The sequence below is a fragment of the Salminus brasiliensis genome, chromosome 22 (genome assembly GCF_030463535.1).
Source record: "Salminus brasiliensis chromosome 22, fSalBra1.hap2, whole genome shotgun sequence".
NCBI classification, from domain to species: domain Eukaryota; kingdom Metazoa; phylum Chordata; class Actinopteri; order Characiformes; family Bryconidae; genus Salminus; species Salminus brasiliensis.
The window spans coordinates 13,598,541-13,626,111 of NC_132899.1; the positions used below are offsets into that span (position 1 = coordinate 13,598,541).

The window sequence follows — 27,571 nt, forward strand, 5'->3', positions numbered from 1 at the left end:
AACTAAAGTGCTTTTTGATAACTCTGATCTGAAGTTTCTCTAACTCTTTCAAAGCTTTTTTCCTCTCTCTGCTAAAAGGATAAAAAGGGGTTCAGAAAAGGTCTGCTAAAAAAAGGATTTACAATACTTCAGATGGATTTTGACTACAGTCTTCCAAATAACAGTGCACAGAAGATTCTTTGGAGAATGCCAGTTCTGTTTCCCTAAAGAGTCTTTCAATAGATGGCTCTTTAAGGAAACATACATCCTGTGCAAAAAGGATTCTGTGTAGTACTGAACATGGGTTGTTGACTCCTAATATAGTGGAGCCTCTTTTGATGCTATGTAAAACCCTTTTTGTAAAAGCATTTGTTACCATATTATGTAAATATTCTATGCCAGTTGGGTTTTTCCTTGAACTGTACACTCAAATAAACTTCTAATTTAAAATTCTAAGCAATGGACCCTCAGGCATACTAAACTATGGTAAAAGTGTCTGTTTGAGACATGTAGTAGCTTTTTGTAAATCCTACATAGTTATGGTAAGGCCAGTATGTGAAACATACTGTATGATATCTAACTACAATATTTATTTCATTGCTTTATAAAATTTGAGATCTTTCGCAATCAGCAATAATCTATGGATCAATTGAATTTATGTGGGATTAATGTTTTGAGGTAGGTGAAATTTTTGAAAAATGTAAAGGCATGGCACCTCTCGATTGGCAGACTGGCATCAGACTCCAGTGGTCATCCAAATGGTTCTTTCAGCTGTCATACACTATATGGACAAAAGTATTGGGACACCTGCCCATTTGTTGTTTAATATTGTATTAAAAACTTTTGAAACTCACAATATTAAATAGAGCTTATCTTCTATTTGCTAAAGCAACTGTGTAACATATTGATGTAGAGTCATCATACTGACGGCTACAGTTGGTCATAGTTTGTTATAATTCTTGTTTATAGGTCTTCATTTAGCATTTAACAGTATGCATTACCCTTACTCTTAAGGCTCAGTTTTGACACAGATATAGATGTTTTTCTTCACAGCTCTAACCTCAAATTCTCACACTAAATTGAACTTCAGATATTCAACAGCTCCTCTGTTATTTAGTAGTCATGTGCTCAACTTGGAGTGCTGTCCAAAAGCACAAAATTCCCAAAGGATAATATTATGGGTATGTCCTCATGTCATTCATAACTGATCCAAGCAGCATTTGATTTAGCAGTCCATTAAAAATGTTCCTAACAGAGTCATTAGATTACCATCAAACACTATAGTCTGACTTCACCTCTAAACTAAAAGAGATGTACTGCTCTGCAGCATTTTATTCGAGCACACAAGAATGTGATTTCTCTGCTGACAAGCACTAAAATTAATTACTTCTTTGGGCCTCTGTCTTTAAGAGTAATGAAGGAAAGTGAAAGACCTCAAAGCCACCAGCCAAACACCAAATTTGTTTTTTAAGACTACATTTTGTTCCAAATCAGTTGAATGCAATTGTACTTTACAGGATATAAGGCACAGGACTATTCTCAGGAGTATAGTTATCCATAGAAACATGGATACAAAACTTTCCCTATCCATGATTTGAAGATGCACTGAATCTAAAAGTAAGGCATTCCCAAAGGAACAAAATAATTCATGGAGTAGAGAAAAAAACGTTGATGAATTTGTGATCAATGAGAAACAAGCAGATGTGTTTAGGCATAAGATATAAAGCTTCTCCCACACCAAAAGGATGGAAAAAATATTAAAAAACATGGTTTGCTAAAGCATTTGCATAAGCATGAATGCTTATGAGCTGTAATAAGTTACATTCAAGTTATAAATTGCAAACTTGAAATCAATGAAAATCTTTCATTTGTAAAACAGAGACACCACATTAGACTCAAAACATTCAATAAAAGTCATATCAATGCTGTATTTTTATTTGTTTTTGTTTTTTTACACTATTAGCTTGAGCCAACCCTCTAATGAAAATTTGATTAGATTAGAGGCTCATTTTATATATGAATTCCAGAATATCAACTAAGTTCTTTTTTCATATACTTCAAAGCTTTTTAGCAGTTATTTTAGCAGTTGTTTTCATTCCAGTCTTTTTTCACATCTACACTACTGGGCAAACTCCTAACAATAAAAACAATTTTTAATTGCTCTTGAGGAACTGCTGAGGCTGTTGGCACGGATGTTTTATATGCTCTGATGCTGATACTGTGTGAGCTGATGTGCTAAAGAGTGAAACCTGCTGGAAAAGATGAGCTGACAGTTAGAGTGACAGCTCTAAAAGCTTGATTGAAAATGCATCTTATCATCAGTGACATGGAAATGGTTTCTTTAGTTAGTTAGGTCAAACAGAAATTCATGGCTCCCCATCTTTTTGCAACTTTAAGGCTCCACCTAATCTCTGCCCACTCATCATTTAAGCTCACTGTGTCTTGTTAGTTTGACTTGCAATAATAAGTGGCTTGTGTTTGTTTTTGTGACATTTTATATTTATTAGCAGTGATTCTAAAAGCAATAATTCGAAAGTGTCCTTTTTTCTAGTTTTAACAAGACCCATATTGCCAACAGCTAAGTAAGATATAGTCACAGAAATTCTTTAAGTTCTCTATAGTTTTATAATATGTTTTGCCGTTATATTGATCTTTTTCTTTTAATATTTTGCACAACCTAAGAGCAATACATTTTTTCTTTATAGTTGTCTTCCTTGTGTGGGAAAGCTGTTGACGGTCAACAACAACACGATTTAGAATACAGAACTAATAAGCTAGTTAAAGATGTATTTTATTGCTCCAACAAAATCCAACAAAGTCAATTACTCTATAAAACAATGAAGTGTGCAGCCTGGATTAGGCTGTTTTAATTAGTTGCTTGGTTGCCATTATGCAGAAATTAGGTTTTGTTACAGGAACACACTGCCCCAATTTATAGTCACTATGATTACTATAGTATTCATAGAATGTCTTCAGCTATATGTGATATCTAGGTTATCTAATCGAATCGAATGTCTAATCTGATATGCATAATACAGCATATCTATGGTTTAATTTTTTGTGCTAATAGGCTTGTCATATTATTAAAATTTCTGGTTTCTAAAATGGCACCATACAAACCCATCTACCCATATATTTATTTTTGTCTTGACTAAAAGGAACAGTGAAGAGAACTGATAGTGCAGCAGTAAAAAATCACTGCACCAGCAGTCAGCTTCACAGTAACTTCCACATCACTCTGATTAGGCCTGATGTGCACAGGCTGATAGCAGGTGTAAATGTTTTTCGTTTGTGTAAAACCAGAATGACAGTCACAGCATCTTCAGTGATTAATACGATGACTGATTACTAAAATTGTGTATTATGACTTAACCCCTTAAACAGCCTATGGCCTGCTGGTAGTCCGGAAGTGTCTATTCTCGGAAGTGTCTATTCAAATGTCTTTTACCAAAGAATAGCCACGCCAGTTTGTACAGAAGTCCCTGTAGCTATTGAATAATATGATTTAGCGTGTAATAAGCCTTGCTGTGTAAAGGGGTTAATGTGTTAAACATGCATAATGGTAAGTGTTATAAGTAATGCTCAAACAATTCAACACATCATGGAAGGTGTATTATAATTGCTATTAAATGACTCTTGTAATTTTTGTGTTGATTATTTTAAAAAAAAAGAACACTCAGAATAAAAGAAGTCTGTAAATGTAAATTGTTTTCCAGGTATTCAATTGACTGGAAGAGTGACCTGGACAGCTTCTTTGATATTGACCCTGTGACGGGAACTATCTCCATCAGCGAGTTGCTGGACAGGGAGAGCATAGCCCAACACAACATTTCAGTTGTGGCAACCAAAGTTAGTAAGTACACCTCAATGTCCCTTCACTACCTTTATTTTTTATAGACAGTAAATGTTAGCTTTGTGATTTACTGTGCTTTCACTGCAGTTGATAGTAAATCTGGTTGGTCTCAACATCATTTATGTTCAGCCATAAAAAAAAAAGATTACTCCTTTGAATGTGTTTCATGAGTAGAGTGTCTTTCTTGTCAATTTGACCTAAATTTAACAACCAACTTTCTTCTTTTCTACATCCTTCAGCTGTTGGATGATAAAGGCTTTGTATTTTACAATTTAATTAGCTAAACAAGGACTCTTCTTGTTGGTCTTCTCAGACAGCTATCAAATATTAATGACTAAAGCATTTTTAACACCTTGTTATGTAGTTAGAGATTGCAGTGCTAATTCGGGAAGCAATCAGCTACAAACTTAAAACGTCATCTCAGTAATTGTGTTTATGTCAGGATGACATGGGCTAAAAAAGGGGTGCAAATTCACTGACATCTATTCATCAAACCCGCTAACAAGTCATGGAAGTCATTATCTTTGAGCGTCCGTGGTTCTCAATCAAAATTACAAACGCAACACTCTACATTCATTATGATAGAATGGGGGAAGAGAGGTCATTAAAAGTTGAGCTCTTATCACCATGGTAACAAGCATTACTAACTGTCTCTCAAGGTTGTGGGGCTGATATGCTAATCGTAATTTGCTAATTTGCCGGGCTGATGGGAGGCTGCACGAGACAGGCCTGTAAAACTTTGCTTCACTGCTGCAGTGGGAGTTGTCCAGTCAGTGTTAGAAGCTCACATATATTAATATGTAATTTTTTTACTATCAGTATCTTGCAGACAGTATTACATTCTGTTCAGGGGCCCCACAAGAAATCCCACCGACTGAGTCAAACTACAGAACATGTAGGCTCATCCTTGTAGGTCTTCAAGTCAAATTAGGTAGTGTGGAACTTCATTTGTATTTCTGTATTTACACAGTGTGTAAACTATGCAAATTTAGATATTCAATCCTTTAAAACTAGTGCTCAGTAGAACTGCCTTTTGCTGCAACAACAGCTTTACAGTTTGTGAGTTTCTACCAACTTTGCATTGTTTAGGAGGGGTTTTCATGCATTCTTCCTGTCAGGGTTACTCCTGGTTGTTCGGATGATGCTTGATAGTTTGCAACGTGAACATTGAATGAATTTAGATCCATACTTTGATTTGGCCATTGTAGAACATTCACCTTTTATTGTTTAACTATTCCTGTGTTGCTTTGGCTTTGTTCCTGCCATTTTTGTACTGCTGAAAGTTCAAATTTTTCCCTGCCTTCTACATGTCATAGTGTGTACGACCAGACAAGGAGGGATGAACACTCACAGAGATAGAATCAAAGCAAGAACGTTTATTAACGTAACAGAACACAAACAAGGTACTAAGAGTAAACAAGGTGCAGTAACTAAGGGTCAAAACAAAGAACACAACAGAACGTGGCAAACAAGATGGCAAACATAACAAACCTGGGACTGGGAGGAGCAAGGAGCTGAACGAGAGAATAACGAGGGGGTGAACTAAAGAGGGGACAAAACTGAAAGCTGAAAGCCTCGATTGAGCAACGTGAGCAATAACGAACTAAGGACAGAGCTGCGCTCTGTATACAAACAGAGGTTGCACTAAACTAGATCCAGAACCGCACTTTGTGAACATGCATGGGTGGTTGGAGAGACAGCTGCCTGAAGCTTGGGCAACAGGAGTAACGATACACTAGATCCAGAGCCGCGCTCTGTGAACATACAGAGGTAGCTGGAGAGCCAGCTGCCTGACTAGAAAATGAGGCAAGCCAAACCTGAGTAAGCAGCGACTGCCTAGAACTGGGGTCACCTAGGAGCATGAGCAGGAAGCAAACATAACACACTTGCCTCTTGAACCAAACTGTGGTATCGCTTTCTTAAGAACTGATCACTTGCCAACCTGAACACGCCACCAGTGCGTGGGGAGTCAAGGAGATCCCTGGAGATCCAAGGAATCAAAGAGATTTAATTCACGGCAAGGAGTGGCCGTCTTGGAGCTCCTTAAATGCTTCCAGTCCCAGGTGCAACTCATGAACAACAAACAAACCCAATTGAACATGAATCAACACAAAAAAACAGGAAGTCCTTATTTTGACCTGTGGGGGGCTTCTCTCGGAGGCTTTGATCTGCTATTGTTTAGTAATAGCTTCTTTCTAGCCACCTTCCCATAAAGGACAGGAGCATATTGTCATCGTTGACTGGCGTACCTTCAGTCTTTAGCTTCTTCATAGTGCTTGTTGGAGGAACCCAGTCATACCCACAACATATTGTAGCTTCTGTTTCCTCACAATCCAACATTTCTTACTTCAATGAAGGTGGTCTTTTATCCAGTAAAGGTGGATGTTTTTAATTGTAAGCCAATTGCGTCTTCATTAGGGCAGTATCTTTCATCTGTGGAAACTTGAAGCTTCCACAACTCATGGGTTGAATACTAATTTTGAGAAAAGGTCTGTTTAAGTTTGACAGAGCACTGTATCTATCTAAGAGTACATGCATTGTTTGATAAGAGTCTAAAATAACTGAATAAAGTAGCTAAAGACAAGGAAGCTAAACCATATTGATTGTAGACAGATTACTTTAGACTGCCAAATACTATAAGGCATTTGAGTGGCATTTTTCCATTCGGTGGCTTTGTTCTTTACAGTTGCATTAACAGATTAAAGGACGAAGAACATTAACATGTGTCACAAGCGAATTTCATTCTCTTTACAGCCATCAAGGGGTAAAGAACATTTTGTAGCATTCACATGAGAACACATCGTATATTTCCTCTCTCTCTCTTTCTCTCCCGCTCTCTCGCTCTCATATTTAAAATGCCAGGCCAGGTGCAGCTCCAGATGTTGCAAGATTACAGGATATGAAATCTGGAATAATAATGCTGAGGGTAGCATATGAGCAGATGAGTCAGCACTGCTTCATAAAATTTTGGACTTGTTGCTGGTAATGAGAACTGAGGTCTTCAGATCTTGTTTCTGTTAGTTCGGCAAATGCATGGGTGTTCAGCCACATGCTGCTAATAGAGGATAGTCGGCTGGGCATCTTTTCTTTTTCTTCTCTTCTTTAAGTAGATCATTGCCATCAAATAAATACTGCACTACATCTCTTATTACTTCCAACAGTACACCTCCGCCATCTATACATTGTAAGACTGATAAAAGTTGTATTTGACCTCTGATGTACTTTGTTACCTTACTCTAATCTTATCACAGTTAAAAGTGCAATGCAGCACGGACATTGATTTCTCTTCGCAGACTCTTGCACCATCTAGTGGATTATTAAAGCATATAATTAAACCCAATTCCATAGACAAGGAACCAAGGCAATGTGCTATTTAAATCTTAATTGGGTATAATACTTATGTTCTTAATACGTAATAGTCCTACCTATAAGTAGCTACAATTACAGCAACACATCAAATCAAATCAGTTACGGTCAGATCTGTCCCTGAACAGCTAATCAACAAGAAGTCTGTCAGTTTACAAGTCTTACACTATAAATCATAAGCTGTTGAATGCAGGTCATGATATAAAAGTTGCACATCTCTAAACGTTTCCAGCCAAGTAAATGTGGCACACGTCTGACAGTGTCAGAAAAGTAGAACAGTTTTGCACATTTGTCAGTCCATAATAACTTTTTTTTTTTATCGAAACATATTTATCAACTTCTTTACTTCATTTTTGCCCTGAAGGAAAAAAAAAAATAAGAAAGAAAACAGAGGCATTAGAGAATGATGATCTGTCTAAAACATCTGTCAAACTGGTGACAAACTGCAACAATAACCTTTTCTCTTGACAGCACTTGTCTGGATCTCAGACTGCTGGCAATGCGCTGTACTCCAAATGCTGACATTCAGCTCCACACCAGATGCCTCAGCCATATTTCGGCTTGGTCTGGAAACACAGTCATCATTTTGGGCTGCAAGCTTATCTTTTCCAACAGCTGCTAGTTGAATCGCCACTGGTAACGTTATTCATTTATAATGTATAATTCAGGCAGAATAGGAAACCTAAAATGTGTTAAATAGTAAGTCTCAACACATCTTCCCCTTTACACTGTCTGTCAGAGGGTTTAGTCTGTGTCTGAAGGATTCAATCCCTTCTTTTTTGGTGGATAACCATAAAAATGACTTGATCTGACAACGTAAGATGCCACAACACTCATCAAGTGTTAGAGTAGGTTGAGGGGAGAGGGGAAGTATGTGTGATGCCATGTAGAACACAATCGCCAGTTTTAAATATCACTGAGAAACGCTGTGAAATGTGAGGAGAATGAACATTCAGCCACTATAGGAGGTTTGTGGGCAGCAGTGGAGAATGTGTGGAAGGCAAATCATTTAGAACAGTTTAAGATTTTTTTTTAAATTATTTTTCCATTTTATATTTCCATTTTAGCATCAGTGTTCATTGCAAAAAAACATTCTCTTTTAATGCATGTGAGAGTTATTGATATTCTATAGAGAATGTGAATGTGTTAACAAAAAAAAAGTTATATCTGCTGTGTGAATGGAGAGGTTCTAAACTAGGTGTGGACAAGATATGTTATTGTATAATAATAATAATAATAATAATAATAATAATAATAATAATTAAATAAATAAATAAATAAAGAACTGAAGGAGCTCTGTAACACTGAGCAAATGCATGTGTCATTCTGAAACCAAAGATATTTATAGGGTATATCTGCCTCTCCCTTGGCTGCTCTTCCGGGAGGGCTTTATGCTAGATGGTGGAACATTGCTGTGAAGATAGATTGCATTCAGCTACAGCATTATTAGTGACAGAATATGCACTATATGTTCACTGAATCCAGAGGAACGGGATGGAGCGCCATCACTCTAGTGAGTGCGGTTCCACTATTCCACATCTCATTTCTGGGGGCTTTATAGTCCTCTAGACGAAGGTTGGCATTAGGCACAGTGATGTTAGGCTTCAGAATGTCCCATTCTGTCTTCAGTGCTTTTTAATGGAGCTTTGCGCACACAGACTGAATGCCAATAGTTTGGAGGGGTGTCTGGAAACTTTTGGACACACAATATTGTTTATAGCTTTTCTTTTTTAAATATGATGCTACTGTTTTGCTAGTGGCTTTTGTCCATACTAACATACTAACTGAAAAAATAAGTATATATTTTGTACTCTGTAAAAAGTCATGTACTGTGATATTTTTGTTGTATCATCACCTATATTCTACACTGAGGTGACTTTAAGATTAGGTTATGACAGCACAACCTCTAAAGTACATAACCACACACACATGCTCACAAACACACCTCTATCATGGCAGGAAGATTGCTTTTCTCCATCAAGGTCACTCAAAGGTCTTGGGACCACAGGGGGGTGGGGGAAGGGGGGGGGGGGTAGATATCTTTCCTTCTCTAAGCTCGTTCTTTACCCACACCAGCTTATATCACACATTAAATCCTTAAAAGTTCATTCCTCACTGATGCCCCCTGCACTGCACACAGTGAGAACTGATACAGCATCGGTGCGATAAGTAATAAAAATCCACACTCTTGTAATCACAAGACACTCGTATTGCCTCTCTGGCAAGATTTAACCTCAGCTGCCATGCTACCACCTGGGACGCATTTCCTCTCCATTTTAAAGGAACCAAAAGATAATCAAATTCAAGTCTTATTACTGTTATTTCATAAAAATATAAATAAATAAATAATAATAATAATAATAATAATAATAATAATAATAATAATAATAATTTAGACTTGAGAAGACACATCATGTCCAGAAAGGTCAATTCCAGACATCACCCCAGCCAGCCTAACCACTTAAATGGCCAAGAGCTGCTATTGGGTATAATTTTCAATTCCTCACTCCTACTTCTACATACTAAACCTCATGATATAATAAGCCTGGATGTGTAAAGGGTTAATAGTGCTGTCACTCAAACATCTTATCCTTTGAGTTTAGTTGAAGCAATCATAAATATTAATGCCAAAGAGTCAAAATTAGTGTGTGTAGGTGCTACACAATTCTTTATTTACAGTCAGGTTTGAACTCTGCAGGATATATTCTGTGCAGGTACTTAGATTTATTACATTGAGCATATCAAAGTGTGTGTACACTCTGATAATCGAATGAAAGACACTCTAGAAATGTGGAATAAATGTGTTTCATGAATTTCTGACACTGAATCTAATCCCTCTTATCCTAACCTGATTCTTCTGTAAGATTTATGTTGAACAAGGCTTTAGACGTCTTTCCACGAAGAGAGATACCCAATGAGATGAATGACATGGATTTTTCTCAAAATGGCCACATGGTGCCAGTATTACACTGTCAGTGACTTCCACTTTCTTGCACCCAACCCCAAGTCTGTAGATCTACCGCACTGCAGAGTGTAGCATCAGCCTAATCTACGTAATGGGCTGCTTTGTTTTTCTGGCTCTAACGGACTAAATTCTTATTTAAATGAATTCATATTGCATCTGGATTACATAATGACTCTTACTATGGTCACCAAACCATCAGAGATTTACAGAGCATTATCCTTAGGGTCTTATCCCTGTATCTCAGACACACCATATGAACAGAAGTATTGGGGCACACCTCATAATCATTGAATTCAGGTGTTTCGTTCAGTTCTGTTGCAACTGGTGTATAAAATCGAGCACCTAGCCATGCAGTCTGCCTGAATGCAGAGCCCACAGAATTTCAGCATAATACTGTAAAAGGATGCCACCATTGCAACTAGTCAGTTTGTGAAATTTCTTTCCTCTTAGATATTCTACCATCAACTGTGAGTGTTATTAATGAAAAGTGGAAGCGTTTAGGAACCATAGTTACTCAGCCACTAAGCGGCAAGAGGGTAAAGTTACAGAACGGTGTCGCAGAGTGCAGAGCTCATGGCATAGTGCATTGAGGAAGCCAATGCTCCAAACCTGCTGTTAGAGCCGAGGCGGGGGAAGGGTTCAATGGATTTAGAATGGGATGTCATGAAAGCTCCTGTCAGTGTAAGCCAATAAGGGCAGTTTTAGTAAGTAAATGATTGTGTATGTTCAAATCTAAACATGCCTTTTTAGAAAACGATGCTCTAACATACAGAAAGAAGAGCTACAATAACGATCTCCATGGAATAATGAATCGGATTAGGAATACAATCTGCAACAGTTAAGCCTGAACTGTGTAATGTGAACTGTGTATAAAGCTAAACTGTGTACTTTTCCTCGCTCCGTAGATAATCCAGTGCTGACCAGCAGAGTGTCCGTCACAGTTCATGTCCTGGACGTTAACGAGTTTCCACCAGAACTCGCTATACCGTACGAGACCTTTGTTTGTGAAAGTGCCAAAGTGGGACAGGTGAGTGTGTATCAGTGCATGAGTCATTCACTTACTCATAATCACTGTCTGAGAGAGAGAGAGAGAGAGAGAGAGAGAGAGAGAGAGAGAGAGAGAGAGAATGGCAGCAAGCAAGAAAGACAGAGAAAGAAAAAGAGAGACAGAGAGATAGAAATAGAAGAGAGAGAGAGAGAGAGAGAGAGCGCGAGAGAGAGAGAGAGAGAGAGAGTAACAGCAAGCAAGAAAGAGAGAAAAAGAAAAAAAGACAGAGATAGAAATAGAAGAAAAGAGAGAGAGTAACAGCAAGCAAGAAAGAGAGAGAAAGAAAAAGAGAGACAGAGAGATAGAAATAGAAGAAGAGAGAGAAAGAGAGAGAGAGAGAGAGACAGAGAGAGAGAGAGAGAGAGAGAGAGAGAAAGAAAGTGAGCCAGAGGGAGAGAAATGCATGTTTGCATGTCAGAATCCAATTCTGGACTAATGAGCCATTTAAGATGATGTATAACACTCCACACACCAGCACACTCATTAAAATGGCAGTGCAGCTGAGGCCGCATGTGTGTGTGAGTTGTAAACTGTTGTAGAGTTCAAGAAGAAGTACAAGGGTTGTGAGTGATAAAGGTAAAGGCCTCATCTTACAACTCCTGTCCATTTGTGCACTCTTGTCTGCCCCTGCTTTATCAACAGATAAGCTAAAGGAAACTACACATTTAAACTAAGCACTTTTCATTACAGCCATTTAGAAGCAATGAATCGTTTGCTTCTGCTTCTCTAATACATTACCTGAAACCAATATACCTGGAGAAAAGTGTAATTAGTGATTTTGTAATGCCACAAACTAGAGCAGTCCAGCAGACATCTGTTACTGCTGCGAAAGTCATTTCAGTGCTGGCAAAAGCTGAGAGGGATTGCTGTTGTTGTACTAGTAGATACTTAATTACAGAATGAGTTTCCATTTAGTTTACATTCATTCTGTGTTGACAGCTGTGAGTCTGACTTTCCAATCCAGCGTGTTTCAAGGTCAGGAAATGTGGGAAATGTTTAGAATCTTCCACCATGACTTCTTTTTTTATACAAATCCTCCATCAGAAACCCTAATCTAAAATGTCTTTAAACCTACTTAAAGATTTCCTATTATTATATTATCCAATAATATAAAAAATATTTACAGACTACCTACACAACACCAATCGATGAGCTTGAAGAACCTCTCTGATACTGCGTTTGAGTTAGAAATACTTCACATTACAAAATGATACCATTCACATTCGACTCCAATAAGTCAGATATTCTGGTTGGGTTTTCAAACATCCGCTGTTTTTTTTTTTTTGATGTCCTGCCACAGCTTCTCTATTGGGTTCAATAGTCAGTTAACTGGATCTTGTCATTAAATAAATTTGGTTAAGTTGTTGTTTGAGGAACTAGGGGTGCTCTAGTTGAATAACTCTGGATGCTCTTTAAAAAAAATGAAACAGTTTTAGCATGTTTTGTGTTTGACAAGGGTTCTCTTATCTTAAAACATTATGGGCTGGTTTCCCGGACAGGAATTAAGATTGGCTGTAGACTATTTTATTCTTTATATGGAACATTTCCATTCAAAATGATGTGTAATCCAGGACTACTCTTAATCCTTGTCAGGGAAACTGCCCCAATATGTTCAAAAGTCTGAGGACACCCCTTTTCTTATCAGTGAATTAGCTGAATTATGTTGTACCCTTACAGACACACACATTTATATCTCACACACATTTCTCATCAAAAGCAACCAATAGAAAATTACTTTTTGGAGGAGCTAGGCTTTAGAGCAAAAGAACTGCGTTTTCTGGAGTGATCATGCTCCATCCAGGACTTTTCCTGAGTTTTCATGAGTTGGAGGGCTTTTGTGATCCAGAACTAATTGTCAGACATCAGTACCAGACCTCACCAGGGCTATCGTGGCTGAAAGCAATCAAATCATTACCGCAAGGTTCCAAAATCTAGTGGAACGCCTTACCCAAGGAGTAGAGGCAGCAAAAGGAGGCAAACTCAGTGATAATCAGGGATGGACACTAAAGTCAAATTTGAAATCAGATTTTTCAGAGAATTATTAAAATATTAGAATATAGCAACTATACATTTACATTACATTTACATTTACAGCATTTAGCAGACGCTCTTATCCAGCACTTTACATTTACATTTACATTTACGGCATTTAGCAGACGCTCTTATCCAGAGCGACTTACAAAGTGCTTTGCTATTTACCCAAGAAAAGCCTTAGCTAGTTAGAATAGACTAATAATACAAAAGATACCTCCAAGCACTTTGGTGCAGGACAAAAAAAAAGCCTGGACGCTTGTCTTCCGCGGATTTTGAGGGATGGCGGGTCGAGCCGAGCCATACTTGAAGCTCGAAGGGCTCTTGGTGCGGATCGGCTTTTGACCATTGCCATCAAGTACGGAGGGGCTGGTCCGTTCTTGGCTTTGTAGGCCAGCGTCAGGGTTCTGAATCTGATGCAGGCCGCAGCTACAGGAAGCCAGTGAAGAGAACGCAGCAGTGGAGTAACATGGCTGAATTTAGGGACATTGAAGACGACCCGTGCCGCTGCATTTTGGATGAGTTGCAGGGGCCTGATGGTGCGCAGAGGGAGACCAGCCAGAAGAGAGTTGCAATAGTCAAGTCTGGAAGTGATGAGAGACTGAACGAGCACCTGGGCAGCCTCTCTAGAGAGGAAGGGTCGAATTCTCCGGATGGTGTACAGGAGGAATCTGCAGGATCGAGTTACGTTTGCAACATAACTTGAGAACGACAACTGATCATCCATGACTACACCAAGGCTTCGAGCTTCTGTAGAAGGAGTGACCAGTGAGTTCTCAAAGGTGATGGCAAGATCTTTTTTAAGTCCAGCAGTTCCCGGGATGTACAGCAGCTCCGTCTTGCTGGGGTTGAGTTTGAGGTGGTGAGCCGCCTCACCACCTCAAAAACTTGTTAATGTTAGAAAATCTACTTTGTATATAATCTAATAGCCTTATTTACCATTTGTTTTTTAAAACTTTCATGACTATTTGAACATTCTGCATATTCTATCTTATCCCTACTAATAGCACTGTTGATTTTGAATGAAAAACATTAACAGAGGTGTCCACAAACCTTTTTATCATATAATGTCTGAAAGCATTTGTGTGTAACAACAGAGAAAATCAGGAAAGGGGCAAATAGGTCTCTGAATGGAAGGGAAATGCATCATACTTTCTGATTCACACTGATTAAATGAATGAAATACACCAAGATCTCATTACTGGTAAGAGTTTAGTAATGTAAGCAAATAGATTGTTTGAGAGAATGTGTGTGTGTGTTTACACACACACTTGTATCAGCCTAGGCAGAAAGCACATGATTTAAGTCCAACTCTTTATTTTCTCCTCAGGATTCTCTCACTGCGCTGTTTGAATAAAGGATTATCTGTGGCGGTTCTGTGTTTGGGTTTCTAAGCATCTGACATGTTTTAAAGAGGGATTAGCTGTAGCTGTTTGTTGTTTAGATTTCTGGATTTCTGACACAATTATATAGAGCGCTGAGATGATGGAGTATGCGTTAGAGAGCAGCATGCGCTGATGGATGTGCATGATTTGATGGTCACGTGTGGATAAGTGCATTAGCGCAGCGCTAATCGTCTTGTTTTACATGCACCTGTAGTGCTCACAGCAGCCCTGCGGCAGGTGATGCTAACAGCAGGGTGGGACAGGGCTGGATCCAGCACGCTCTGCAGGGTAGAAGAGCTGAGATGTGTGTTACTACAGCATGGGGCGGATCATGATCGCAGACAGGGCGCCAGGGAGCAGTGTGTGTGTGTGTTCTGTGTTCAGAAACATCTGAAAACATTCAGAAACATAAAGAGATGAACAAAACACATACTAAACACACACTGCCAACAACCCTGATACTTTTAATGACTACTGCAGTTCACAATTATTCAACCTATTCATGATAAGCGTCTTTAGTACTTAGTAGTTTGGTTTAGTAGAGCACCCTTTTGCTGCCATGACCTTCTGTTACCGTTCCTGAGAAATCTTAGTCTGTTCCCTATGGGTAATGCACTTCAGTTCACCAATATTCTTCTGAAACCAAGCCAACCATGACATTTTCTCCTAGGATTGTCTAATCCTTGATTAAATCCATTTTGCCCTCCACACGCTGCAGGTTTCCAGTCAAACCCTTCTAAATGAAGAAGAAGGTTGAATAATTCTGAGACTGCAGTCGTCATTAAAAGTCCCATTTTGTGTTGAATTTAGAGAAACCACTTGTAATTGGGCAATTGATTGATGAGCAGTTTCATGGCCAAGTGTGGCCTGTTCCCTCGTCATTTTATAATAGATTTAGGAAAAGTAAAAATCTGGAGTTGATTCTGAGAGTTGAATTTACATTAGCAGCGCTTTATGGAAACTCTCAATATGAGGTTCAAAGAGGTGTTGATGTAGATGAAAAAGGTTATTAGGTCATTAGGCTGAAATAATGTAAGAACCTATCAGAGAATTAGCAGCAATGTTAGGAGTGTTTTAGTACATTCAGAAAACATGACAAAAGACAAAAATATCATAATTGACTAAAAAAGTATTTTTGCTGGTGAAAAAGATTTAAGAATGTTCTTAAAGTGGTAAGAGTATTATCTAGAAAGTATTTAATCAAGAAGCAACTTTGTGAATGTAAATACATAGTAAATACCAAGCAAGTAGTGCTAACAGTAGAGAGGAGAAAGGCCTGGTTAGAGGCCTTTCTAGAGTCTGCTAGAAAACTAAAAAGCCTGCCCAGTTCTGGAAATACATTTTTGTATAGATCAATCCAATATTAACTTGAAGGCAAGGCAAAGCATGTCCAGTTTATGTGTATAGTACTTTTAATACACAGTTTGTTTTGGTTTCCCCCATGTGCTCCTCAGCATATGGCTCTATTTGTGTCTGTTCCTTGTCTCCGTCTTAGTCCTGCCTTGTCATTAGTGTTCCCACCTGTGCCTCCTTTGTAGTCCTGCCTGTTAGTCTGAGGTGTTTCTCAGATGTTGGTCTGTGTATATGTAGACCCTTTGTTTCAGTGTTTTTTGTCTGGTCTTGGTGCATTTGTGTTTATGGTGGTTCATGGTTTGTTTGCTTGGCCTGTTTCGTTTAGTCTTTTCTTTCTTAGCTTAGCTTAGCTTGTTTGTTTCTTTGGTTTTTGGTTTGTTTTATTTTTGTTTTGTTATTTCTAGTAAATGGTACCTGCATTTATGTCCACCTCTCTTTCTAAGCTCCACATCCGTGACAAAAAAAACAGAAAAAATAAAAATATATATAAAGCGTTTGTACATTCCTAAAAATGCACCTTTAAAAGGCTTTTGCAAGAAAGCTGAAAAAAGAAACACAGTTGTGAATTTGTCATAAAAAAGAGTTATACAAAATGACAAAAGTGTAATTAAACAAGAAGGAGATTAAAGTAAAGTGCAGCAAAATATATAAGCATAAACATAAAAGGAAATTCGAAAGGAATGGAAGGGCAAACTGATATGATGACGACTCCACATTACAACTGGATATTGACCCAAGACATACTATAAAAGCAACCCAAGAGCTTCTTAATGAAAGGAAAATGTTCTTCAATGGCTGAATCAGTCATCTGACCTCAACCCAACACAGCATGCTTTCGACTTACTGAAGACATTGAAGGCAGAATGACCCACAAACAAGCAGAAATGAAAGGCAGCTGCTGTAAAGGCCTTACAAAGCATCTCTAGGGAGGAAATTCAGCATTTTGTGATGTCCATTAGTTCCAGACTTCAGGCAGTCATTGACTGCAAAAGATTTGCATTCAAGTATATTTCTTATTTTTTCATACATTTAGTTGGCCCAGTTATTTTTCAGCTATGGAATAGAGGGACTATGCAAAAATGGCTGTTATTTCTAAACAGTAAATGCAATATTTTGTGCTTGAATTAAAACTAAAATCAGCACTTTTACACAGTTACATCTTTCAAATCAATTGAGTTGCTCTACAGAAGCAATATTACAAAACGTGTCACTGTCCAAGTGAACCTTACCTAGTATATCACATAATCAACCCCCATATAATTAATAATAAACTCTCTCTATATAAAAGGTTCAAAAGTCTTAAAGACACTCTCTGAATACTATGCATGTATGTATTTATTATTTTTCAAGTGAAATATATCACTTATTTTTAGTATCCTTCAGAAATGTTTGCACAATGTTATCAACATGTTTTACTAACTGAAATGTAGAATTGGTAATTATCTTAAAACGTAATAAACAAATTAAAATTAATTAGTTATAGCATGCAAAAGTACTTAAGCATTAGTGGCACAAAGATCAATGCCTTTTTTCATTAATGAATGTTAGCATTTAGTTGTATATCCCTTGTTTTGTCCTAATGGTTTAGTCTTTGGCCTCTCCACCACAGTAAAAGATGCCAAATGAATTTATGAAATTAAATGGCTTTCTGCCATTCTAGGTAAAACCCAATGTAAGTAAATCGTGATGCATCCTCAGGTGATTCAGATCATCAGTGCGAAAGACCAGGATCTTCCAATGACAGGACAGAAGTTCTCCTTCAAGTCACCACAGGATGGGATGAAGAGCAAGAACTTCACCATCAAAGATTTTGGCAGTGAGTATCTCTCTATATGGTGCGTGTGTTTTAGAGATCTACATTGCCCTAATAAATTGTGTAATCAAAGGGCAATTTAGGTGCAGTCTGCTCTAGCTCTAGAAAATCCGGCGATTTTCAGTGTGTAAACCTGAATCGCCTGACAACAGTAGTTCCCTGTGCAATCTGCTGTATTTATCCCTTCTGAAAAAAAACGGGAGGCTGGCTCAAGGCTTTGGTTAGGACTGCTGAACAATACAAATGTATAACACTCAGTCATTTAAATAGCCCTTACCTGCCAGCCACATACACAGGCCTGGAAACGTATATTCAAGACCTGGTCCACACATTCATAGATATTTTTGTAAACTTGGCCTCTCAACCTCATGAAAGTAGTGGTTTAGGTTGCTGAAAACTGAGCTTTTGGAAAGCACTCTCCAGGGTGCTGTTACACAAATAGAAGGTGTTGAAGTGGGATGTAAGCAAAGTATTTTGTTCGCAAAGCACAGTAAACACAAGACAAAATGGAAACTACAGAGAACAAGGAAACAAACCTGGAGACTGAGAAAAATGATAGGAACAGACGTTAAGAAAGCCTCAAGACCAGACAGAGGAAACAAAAGGGCTACTTCTACAAAAGACAAGACTACACACACATTGGGAATGTCAAGGTAACAAATAACACAAAGGTAAAACACAAATGACAAGGCAAGACTAGGGAGAAAACAGCAGAAAAGCATTTTTGTGGCCTTGTGTGTATGGAATAATTTTCAGAAGCACTGTTGGTGTATATTTTTTTGAACATGTCTTTATATGTGTAGACAAGGTCTACAACATAGTGACAGACCTATAGCTGCTTCAGTGAACATGAAGACAGAAGAAGAGAAGAAAACGTCTACCTGTGACTCACAGTTTTTTTTTTTAAGAAGAGGGCATTGAACAGGAAAAAGTGTTGACAGGCCAGACGACATAGTTACAGGGCACAGACCCGTCATTTTAGGCTGCAGTCCTGTAAAAGCGGCCTCGCATTGTTAATCTTTTGACAGTCATCTGTTATACCTCTCTAAACCCTAGCAAAACCAAGGCCACTTCAATAATTCACTATCTCTGATGTTGGAGTTCTGGTGTCAGTGAAAGGGCATTAGCCCTCATAAAATTTACAAGTGTCTATTCCCTCAAGTGTTGATGAAGTAGAGTTTAGAGTTAATAATGCTGTGAGGCTCTTTCACAAAGTATGACACCACATCGAACCACAAAGAACAATTTCTAAGGCTTAAATATCAGGTCACGGTTGGAAGTAAGGGGTCTTGGCCATCATTTTAGACAGGGCACACCTATGCTCTTTCAGTACCTGCCCTTATAGAACATAACTTTTTGGGATTGCTGCAGTCTCAGTGCTAAAAATAGATCCTGACTGACATATCGTTTGGCTGATAAAATCTGTTGGATTAACCTGAACCTGGATTTACTGGAACTTGAAAATGGAACAGATAAAACACTGATGTTTATAAGTTAAACACCAGTATTTATGAAGGAGTATGTTGGTAGAATATGATGAGAATTTACTTGTAAGGATTGTAAAGCTGCCACTAACCAACTATAATGGTCATAAAGTCAGTAAAGCACTGTTTCACCAAAACTATAGACACAGTATGCAAATCAGTATCAGTATATGTGAATTATTTAGTGCTAAGCATACAGCAAATCTAACCATGACTAACAGCTGGAAAAAGTCAAAGTTTAGGTTGAAACCAGTGTTCTATGCTTTGAGTACTAAAACAGTTTTTTTTTTTTCATCCAGACAACACTGCAGGTGTAGTGACACTGCGCAGTGGTTTTCGCCGCCGCACACAGGAGATATACCACCTTCCAGTGTTGATTGAGGACAGTGGTTTACCAGTAAAAAACAGCACCAGTACCCTAACCATCCGTGTGTGTGCCTGCAATGCTGACGGGGCCCTCCTGACCTGTAATGCAGAGGCCATCTTCCTCCCTGTTGGCCTCAGCACTGGAGCACTTATCGCCATACTGGTCTGCATTGTCATACTGCTAGGTGAGTGCATTACACCAGAGGAAAGAAAAGCTGTCTACTAAACTATTTTACACACTAAGAAGACTTAAAAGATTGTCACATTGGTCTTGTATGTATGTCAACAAGACATGCATTTCCCATCTCATATATTTTTGACATCTTATTTGTTGTTTGCTGTAAGTCATGAATCCATTAGGCTACAGTGTCTACAGGTACAGATATCCATTTAGATCATTACCAAAACCAGTCAGTAGTGTGCAGATTACAATTATCATTTATAGCCATAGCAATTTAATATAATACTCATTAGTGGTAGTAAACATACACATCTAAATATGAGCAGTAAGAGCCCACATCCAGCCAGGGGAGCTTAGGTTCCTTGCTCAAGGGCACCTCAGTTGTGAATGGTTAAGGGGTGAGAAAGCACCGTTCCTTCCATTAGGCTATTTCCTTCCATTAGGCAAGTCCAGGGGACTGAACCAGCGACCTTACAATCCCAAGCCTACTTATCTAGCCATTGAGCTGCTGCTACCACAGATTTGGACATCACATGTAAGGATCTAAACACAAATGAGTAAAAACAAAAACAGTCAAAAGAACATGCTGGCATTTTGAAAATGCCAGTATTTTAAAACTCTTTTCATCTAACTTGGCTCAATGCAAAGTTGAAGGAAGCAGCTTCTGACGTTCTTGGCTTCACAGACTCCAGACTGAGTGGATCAAAATTAAGAGACCTCTGGATTATCCCAACCTTGTTTAATTAAGTGCTGGGATATCAGCCATGCTTGATTTGCATGGAGGGGGACAGCATTTTCTTGCCTTTTCTTTCCTGGTCAAGTTCATATATTAATGACCACGACTCCTTAAGTCTCTTTACTGCGTGGTCATGGACGGAATTACCCTGCTTTACAACTTAACCATCAAGGTCAAAGAGGCAAAACCTCAACTCTGGCTCTCTGCAGTGAGCTTAGCATAAAGAATGAAGAAATAAGCTTTTATTGCCTCCTTACAATTTGTGTGGGATAGTTGTCATTAAGCTAGGTCTTACTCAAAAAGATGAGCTGAGCACTCATCTGTCCCTAACTGACCCAGAACAAGAAACAAGTTCCCTTCTAGATGACTCTGAATTGTCATTGGAAGTTGGTTAAATAACTTCAGACACCAAACATGTCTTAATTTGCCACTTAATTTTATTTGGGGTAAGTGAACTTAGACCTTGTTTACACCTGGTCACTTAATGCATATTGAGTATCAGGATTATACATCGACAAGCCCAAGCCACATAACAATTCAGTCGTAAACGAACCCAAGATGCATTTAAAACAGATACAAATCCGATTTCTCTTACCACTTCAGGAGGTCTGAGACACATCTGAGCTACGTTATAGGAGTGTAAACGATATCTGTCTGTCCATATATTTACATTATACGTCCAAAAACCCTCCCAGTACAGCCAACATCCCCTCTAGTACAACTAAAACACCAATAATAATTGCTGCATAACAAGCTAATTGTTTTTTCAGTCTAACCAAAGACGCATTTGGCTGCCAAGTGTAAATTCATGTGGCTAAAATCTTACCAGGATACTAGTCACATGAAGTGACCAGGTGTAAACGGGGCCATTTGTGTGCTTTTTACTTTTCTGCAGAAATACTGACTTAATTAAGAAGTAGTCTATAATGCTGACCATTGGTCATTATGACACACCAGCTAGTCCTAATGAACTTGCTGTTTTATTGAAATAAATAAGTAGAAAATGTAGGTAAATTTTCATGATATTTGGAAATATAATATTGTTTTGGAAGTTTGGGAATTAAAAAGAACATAAAATCAAGCCAAAGAAGAACATTTTGCACACTACAAAGGATTTTTGCATTATTAAGGTAGATCCTAATTTAACACTGAGCTAAAACATGATCTGGTACACTGTTGAAATGTAGCCATAGTACCTGTAGGTACCTGTAGGTGTTCAACAGACACCCATTGTTTTGGTTTACCCTGCAGTTCTTCACTATCCTACAAGTGTTGAAGGAGAATCAGCAGTCTACAATGTGATGCTTTTCAAGGGTTGATGAGCTCAACACTTTTATTTACTTTTGTTTTTCCTCCAGTAACGTCTTTTAAAAAGTGAGCTTTCATCTAGCATGACCTTACCACTGTCCTCATCAAACGGTAAACCCATTCCCTCAGTCGTCTCTGTGTTTTATCTTGGAGCCTTAAGGGCTGTAATAGCTGTCTGCACACTTTGAAAGGAGAACAAAGCAAAGTGGCTCACACAGAAAAAGGGACAGACGCCCAACTGAACCAAGTTTAAGCCTCCCACAGTACCCTCAGTGCGCTCAAGGTATAATAGAGATGTATTAAGTTTGGGGAATGAAACTGTTTGACTGTCAGTTGCCCTCAAGTACAACATTTTTATTGCACAAGATGACATGATGTCAAAGGAAAGTTGACCCAAAATCAAAATAAACTATTCTACCATGATGTCCGCGGTCACATTGACCACAAATAACCTTATCAATAAAACACAGTCCAGATTGAATCACTTTCCTCTAAAATGCCTTCTGATTTTTCTGATATGCTCCAGTGGGCAGAGGAAATTCATATTAACCAGTCATTTTAAATCATGTTCCACCACCTATCCAGTACATTTTACCTTAAACAGAAAAGTGTACATCAGAGCATGCAAATCTCTCTCACTCTGTGCTTCTACAAGTCTGACAGGTCTGTACCTGAGAGGCTAGCATCAAATATCCTTAAAGACTGGCTTCCCCCACTGCCCGCATGCCCACCAGAAAGAAACTGGTGCATTAGGTTCTCTCTGTAACACCGTGACCTTGTGAAAGGTGCCAGTCAGAATCAGCAGCTTCATGCACACATGGATATGCAGGAATACGAGTGAGAGCGAGAGAGAGAAAGAGAGAGAGGAACTCATCCATTATAGGCACTCTATTTGTCAGACTGACCTAGTTCCAGCAGCCATGACAGACACAGTCAAAGCTCAGTCTGACCAAAGAAAACGCATCATCAATTGCATGCCTACCCACCATGGGCCACACACACTCTGAGGAAGAATACCCTCCTGCCAAACATGCCTAGATACCCACACACAAAGTGCTTGATGCAAGCCAGTGGTGTAAAGTAGACGTCTGTCACATGGGGGCACTCTTGCTTCGCAGCCATCGTCTCTTATCCGAGGAAAGGCAGCAACCTGGTTATTTCTTTATTTTTTTTTCTCCAGCAGCCTTCTTTTCGTCTCATGTGTTCCCTCTAAGTGTAATACCCCACCAGTCTCGACTTACGTAATTATAAACATTTCCCTTCATCCCAAATAGACACGCTGCACTGCTACCCCTGGAGTCTCTCTAGCTTCTCCCGCTCTCCCTCATGTTGGAGAAAGCCTGCTGCTGCCCATGCAATGAGTGGCGCCTAGCCTACACAACCTTAATGAAAATACTCATCTATATTTACTAGACTGTAGCCACAGGGCACTGTGTCCTCCCTGGTGGGTCAGAAGAATTTTTGTCAGAAATGCAGAAAGAGAACGGGAGCTGTGCAGCTCTTATGCAGTCATACATGATGGCTGAAGAGTCCACATCTTGAGCAGGCTCCTCGTGATTGCAGCTGCTGCCAATCTGCCAATAAATGTTGGAAACAACTTGGAACTGTTTTGGAAATGATTGAAAACACTGAAGAATAGAGCAAGGCTCTTTCCTTGATTTCAGTGGGACTATTTCAGTATTTTTGTCAATTTTTCCTTTGCAGTCATTGATTATGGTCTTTCTTCAGAAACGTTCAGTCCTCCATCTAGCTGGGCTTTGGTGTACAAGTGCTTCTTTTTATGCTTCTGTCTCCTTGCAGTGATCGTGGTGCTCTACGTAGGAGTGAGGAGGCAGAAGAAAAAGGAGACACTGATGACATCTAAAGAGGACATCCGAGACAATGTTATCCACTACGATGATGAAGGTGGTGGGGAGGAGGACACGCATGCCTTTGACATGGGCACTCTCCGGAACCCCAAAGCCATTAAAGAAAACCTCTTCAGACGCGACGTTAAACCAGAGGCCGGCTCTGTTCCTCGGCCTGCCGTCGCTTCGCAGGACAGCGCAGACATCCAGAACTTCATCACTGAGAGGCTACAAGAACACGATGGAGATACCTCTGCCCCACCCTACGACTCTCTGGCCACCTACGCTTACGAAGGCGAGGGTTCAGTGGCAGAGAGCCTGAGCTCCATAGAATCCCTGAACGGTGAAACAGAAGAGGATTACGATTACCTAAACGAGTGGGGACCTCGCTTCAAAACCCTCGCAGGGATATTTGGAGAGCGCTCTGAAAGCCAGACTGATATCACATCCACAGCTAGCACCACCACCGCCGAAAACAAACATTGATGTTTTCTGCATTGCAAGCTTGAAAGCAAATGTGAACTTAGAAGATGTTTATTTATTTACTTCACTTTCTTAGCAGATTTTTTTTATTGTTCTTTTTGGCTATTTATGAGGTTTTGTTAGTCTTAAATTGATTTGATGTACTTCTGGTTGCCTCCATTCCTTGTTCGAGATCAAGGAATTTAGAGGTTTGATGACAAGAAACAAAAGAAAAAAAACGTTTAGTTATGTCCATAAGTGATTTCTTTTTTGTCATATTTATTATGCTTTATGTTCAAATGCTTGAGGAAAGACAAAACTCGGAAAAGAATGGAGGGACAAAATGCAAGCATTTTCTTAGACATCCTTAAAAAGTGCCTCAATGGAATTGTTTTGTTATTATTTTGTTTTGTTTAGCTCTGCTTTTTACTCTCAAACCCCCATCCTAGACCTCCCCCCCCCCCCCACCCCACCCCCCCGAGTTAGACAGTTCAATGCTCCCATGCTGAGGAGGCTTGTAAGTGGTGGTGGAGGATGACCAGCTTCATCAAGGGTGTGTGGGGGAAATCTACACATGGCCCAAGTTTGGCCAAAGATATTTTGAATGTTATTTATGATTCTATTTATTTATTTGTGAGGCTAGCCGGCCCAGTTTTTAGGATTTGTTGATGTATTTATCTATTTATCTCAGTCTAAAAAGTAAATGGATTTTTTTATTTTTTAAAGACACTTGGGGATTTTTGTAATTATTCACTCCTCACTTAGACATGGACATTGACGTGTAGTGAGGAAACTGTAAAGACTGTAAAAAAAAAACATCTTGTAAAAAAATCAGTTTAGGGCTAAACATGAGCTACTACAGTTGAGTCATGTAATACACACAGTTTTCTTAAATAAACACAGCTTGGAAGAAAAACTCTGCATACTTCATTAAGTGAAATTAAAATTTCATGAACCTCCTATACCTTCAGGTTAAACTAGTTCACAGAGAGAGCCATTTCTACATGCCTCCAAAAAGGCTTCTCTATAGTGCTTAAAATGGATTCTTTTACTCATCACAGTAGTAGAACCCTATTTGATGCTATATAGAACCTGTTTTTAAAGGTCCTATATATTTTTTTCTTGTATAGAGAGTATCTTTTCAAGCTATTTACCATTATTAGAATTCAGATTTACTTTTGTGATGGGTCTACGTAGAACCATTGCCTTTATTAAAGAACTGATGAAGAACCCCTTTTTACCAACATACATTTGCAGTTGGTAAAAAAATTTCAGTTTTCTACAAAAGGATTCCATTGAACGTGAGTCTGGAGACCTGATCTGATTCCGATTGGACAGCAAGATGTGAAGCTGTCTTTCCATGGTTCTTGAATGCATTTCCACTTATTAGATTTTGTAACTGGGGGGAAAGCACGATCACACTTACTATGTCAATCTCGTGCTGCATTTGTTGTCTGATGAGATCCCATGAACCTCCCTTGTTACTATCTAACTAACAAAAGAAATGAGTGAGGAGATAAAGAAAGAGGCTAAGGACATCAGCTGCTTTCATCTTTACTGTGATGAGGAGGTTCTTTTGACACAAATGTTTGGTAGCCACATGCATCTCTGATTGTATCCAGTTGGGTTTGGTGATCCAATCACAATGTATAGGAGATATATATGAACCCTCTTCATTGTACTCAGCAATGTACACATAAGATCATGCTACCAAGCATGTCTGAATGGGATGCTTAAGGTTTAAGATCAAGGTTTTAGTCTAGCCATATCCTGCTCTTAAAGCCTTTTGTGATTCCGCATGGTATTTCAACCCCTGTTTTGCTAATCTGAGGCTTGGGTTATAGCAGAAAGGGCTCAGTGAAAATAGGGTTGCCTGCAATTTTCAAATATATTGTTTGATGTTGGTGTGGCTTGAGAGACTGAGAGCTTGTATGGGTTCACTGTAATCCCACGGCTGTAGCAAAGAATGCTGGTTCTCTGTAGTGCTCATTTTTCAAATGTGCTTCACACACCAGTTCTAGCGTATCACATAACACAGAGAGGTGCCAGAGCAGGATATTCTGCTATGAATCCAGTCTTGTGCTTTATGACTGGATCGAGAAGCAGTGAAAGACTGAAATAAAGACTATGATCAGGGTGATCTAAATGTATACTGTTGACTGAAAGGGATCTAAATAGTACTAAAAAGGTACAACAGGTTTCAATTATAGAAATAATAATATAATTGACCATCATAGCAAAATCGGAAAGTTCTGTTGTGTAGGTTTATCTACCAAAAAAGTAATAAACCCCTTTTACTTAACCAAGTTCCAACTTCTGTTCATCCTTTTAGACTGAAACAGGTTGGTTTGGGCACTGTGTCTAATGCAAATGACTCTGTTCTGCTTACATGTCCACCGTCAACATGACTAGGTGGGCTTAACTGCAGTAGGTGGATATGTGTAAATGTGTTGGTAGTCATGGCCTCACATAAACAGTTGTGGCACATCCCTTTGGAAAAGGGGCACTGCAATGGTGACCTAGCATTCTGCACAACACTGACACAACGAAACACATAGACGCAGGCTTGAAGAATAGCTAAGTGGACCCATGACCAACACCTAAATAACTTAAATGCACATGCCCAACAGGGCTCTAGGGGCAGTACTGAGCAGTGAAATAAGTTCTGCCAAGGCTCTCAGTCACTGTGTTCACCTCTGCTTCTCCCCTCCTTGTGAACCAAACATAGCCCTTCTATAGGCCATCTATAGCACATGTACCAACTGGCTTCAGGTGGTGGTCATTAGAGCAACCCAGTGGCGCATGGGAAGGGTTGAACCTCTGAATCCCTGTCTTCTCACAGCCATACAGGTAATTCCAAACTATTTTTTGAAGCTTAGTTTCCATATATGGACATGTATTAAGTGCAAAGTGAGTGGAACATTATTTTCAAAACCAAGAAAATAAACAAAACAAGCTTTTTGGGGCCTTTAAAGATTAAAATAGTTCTGTGACTTGTCATAGTTTCATATACAACAGTTACCTTCAATAAAGAAGTCATAAAACCCCATTTTTAAGAATGTACCTTATATCTGTTAAATTCACTGACCAAATGTGTCCCAAAACCCGAACCTCTTGACCTGTTGGTTTGTAATTAGTTTGGATCTCCAGGCATAATCTAAGGCATTTTATTAATGTGGAAATGAGGCTGTCATTACTAATGTGTTTAATGGTCCTCTCTGTGGGAACGACAGCGTGCCGAAAAGCTTAAGCTTTGGCAGTCATTATTCCACAGCAAGCACTGTCTGATGACTCAAAACACACATTTTAGGATGCTAATAAAACAAGCGTATATCGTATCAATGACTGAGTTGGGGGAAAAAAGTTTCAGATAAGAAAGCAGAACATTCAGCAT

The 27,571-nt window shown here is 38.9% G+C and overlaps 1 protein-coding gene across 1 annotated transcript in view; it reads left to right on the top strand.

Moving 5' to 3' along the window:
* The window catches only part of cdh12b (cadherin 12b), a 154,822-nt gene extending 129,751 nt beyond the window's left edge, over positions 1–25,071 (top strand). The window contains exons 8-12 of the mRNA XM_072667018.1: positions 3,696–3,832; positions 11,069–11,190; positions 17,679–17,796; positions 19,577–19,828; positions 23,669–25,071. Coding sequence (XP_072523119.1) covers positions 3,696–3,832; positions 11,069–11,190; positions 17,679–17,796; positions 19,577–19,828; positions 23,669–24,201 — 1,162 coding nt within the window. The 3' untranslated portion in view covers positions 24,202–25,071. The remainder of the gene's footprint in view (positions 1–3,695; positions 3,833–11,068; positions 11,191–17,678; positions 17,797–19,576; positions 19,829–23,668) is intronic.
* The last annotated feature ends 2,500 nt before the right edge of the window (positions 25,072–27,571 follow it).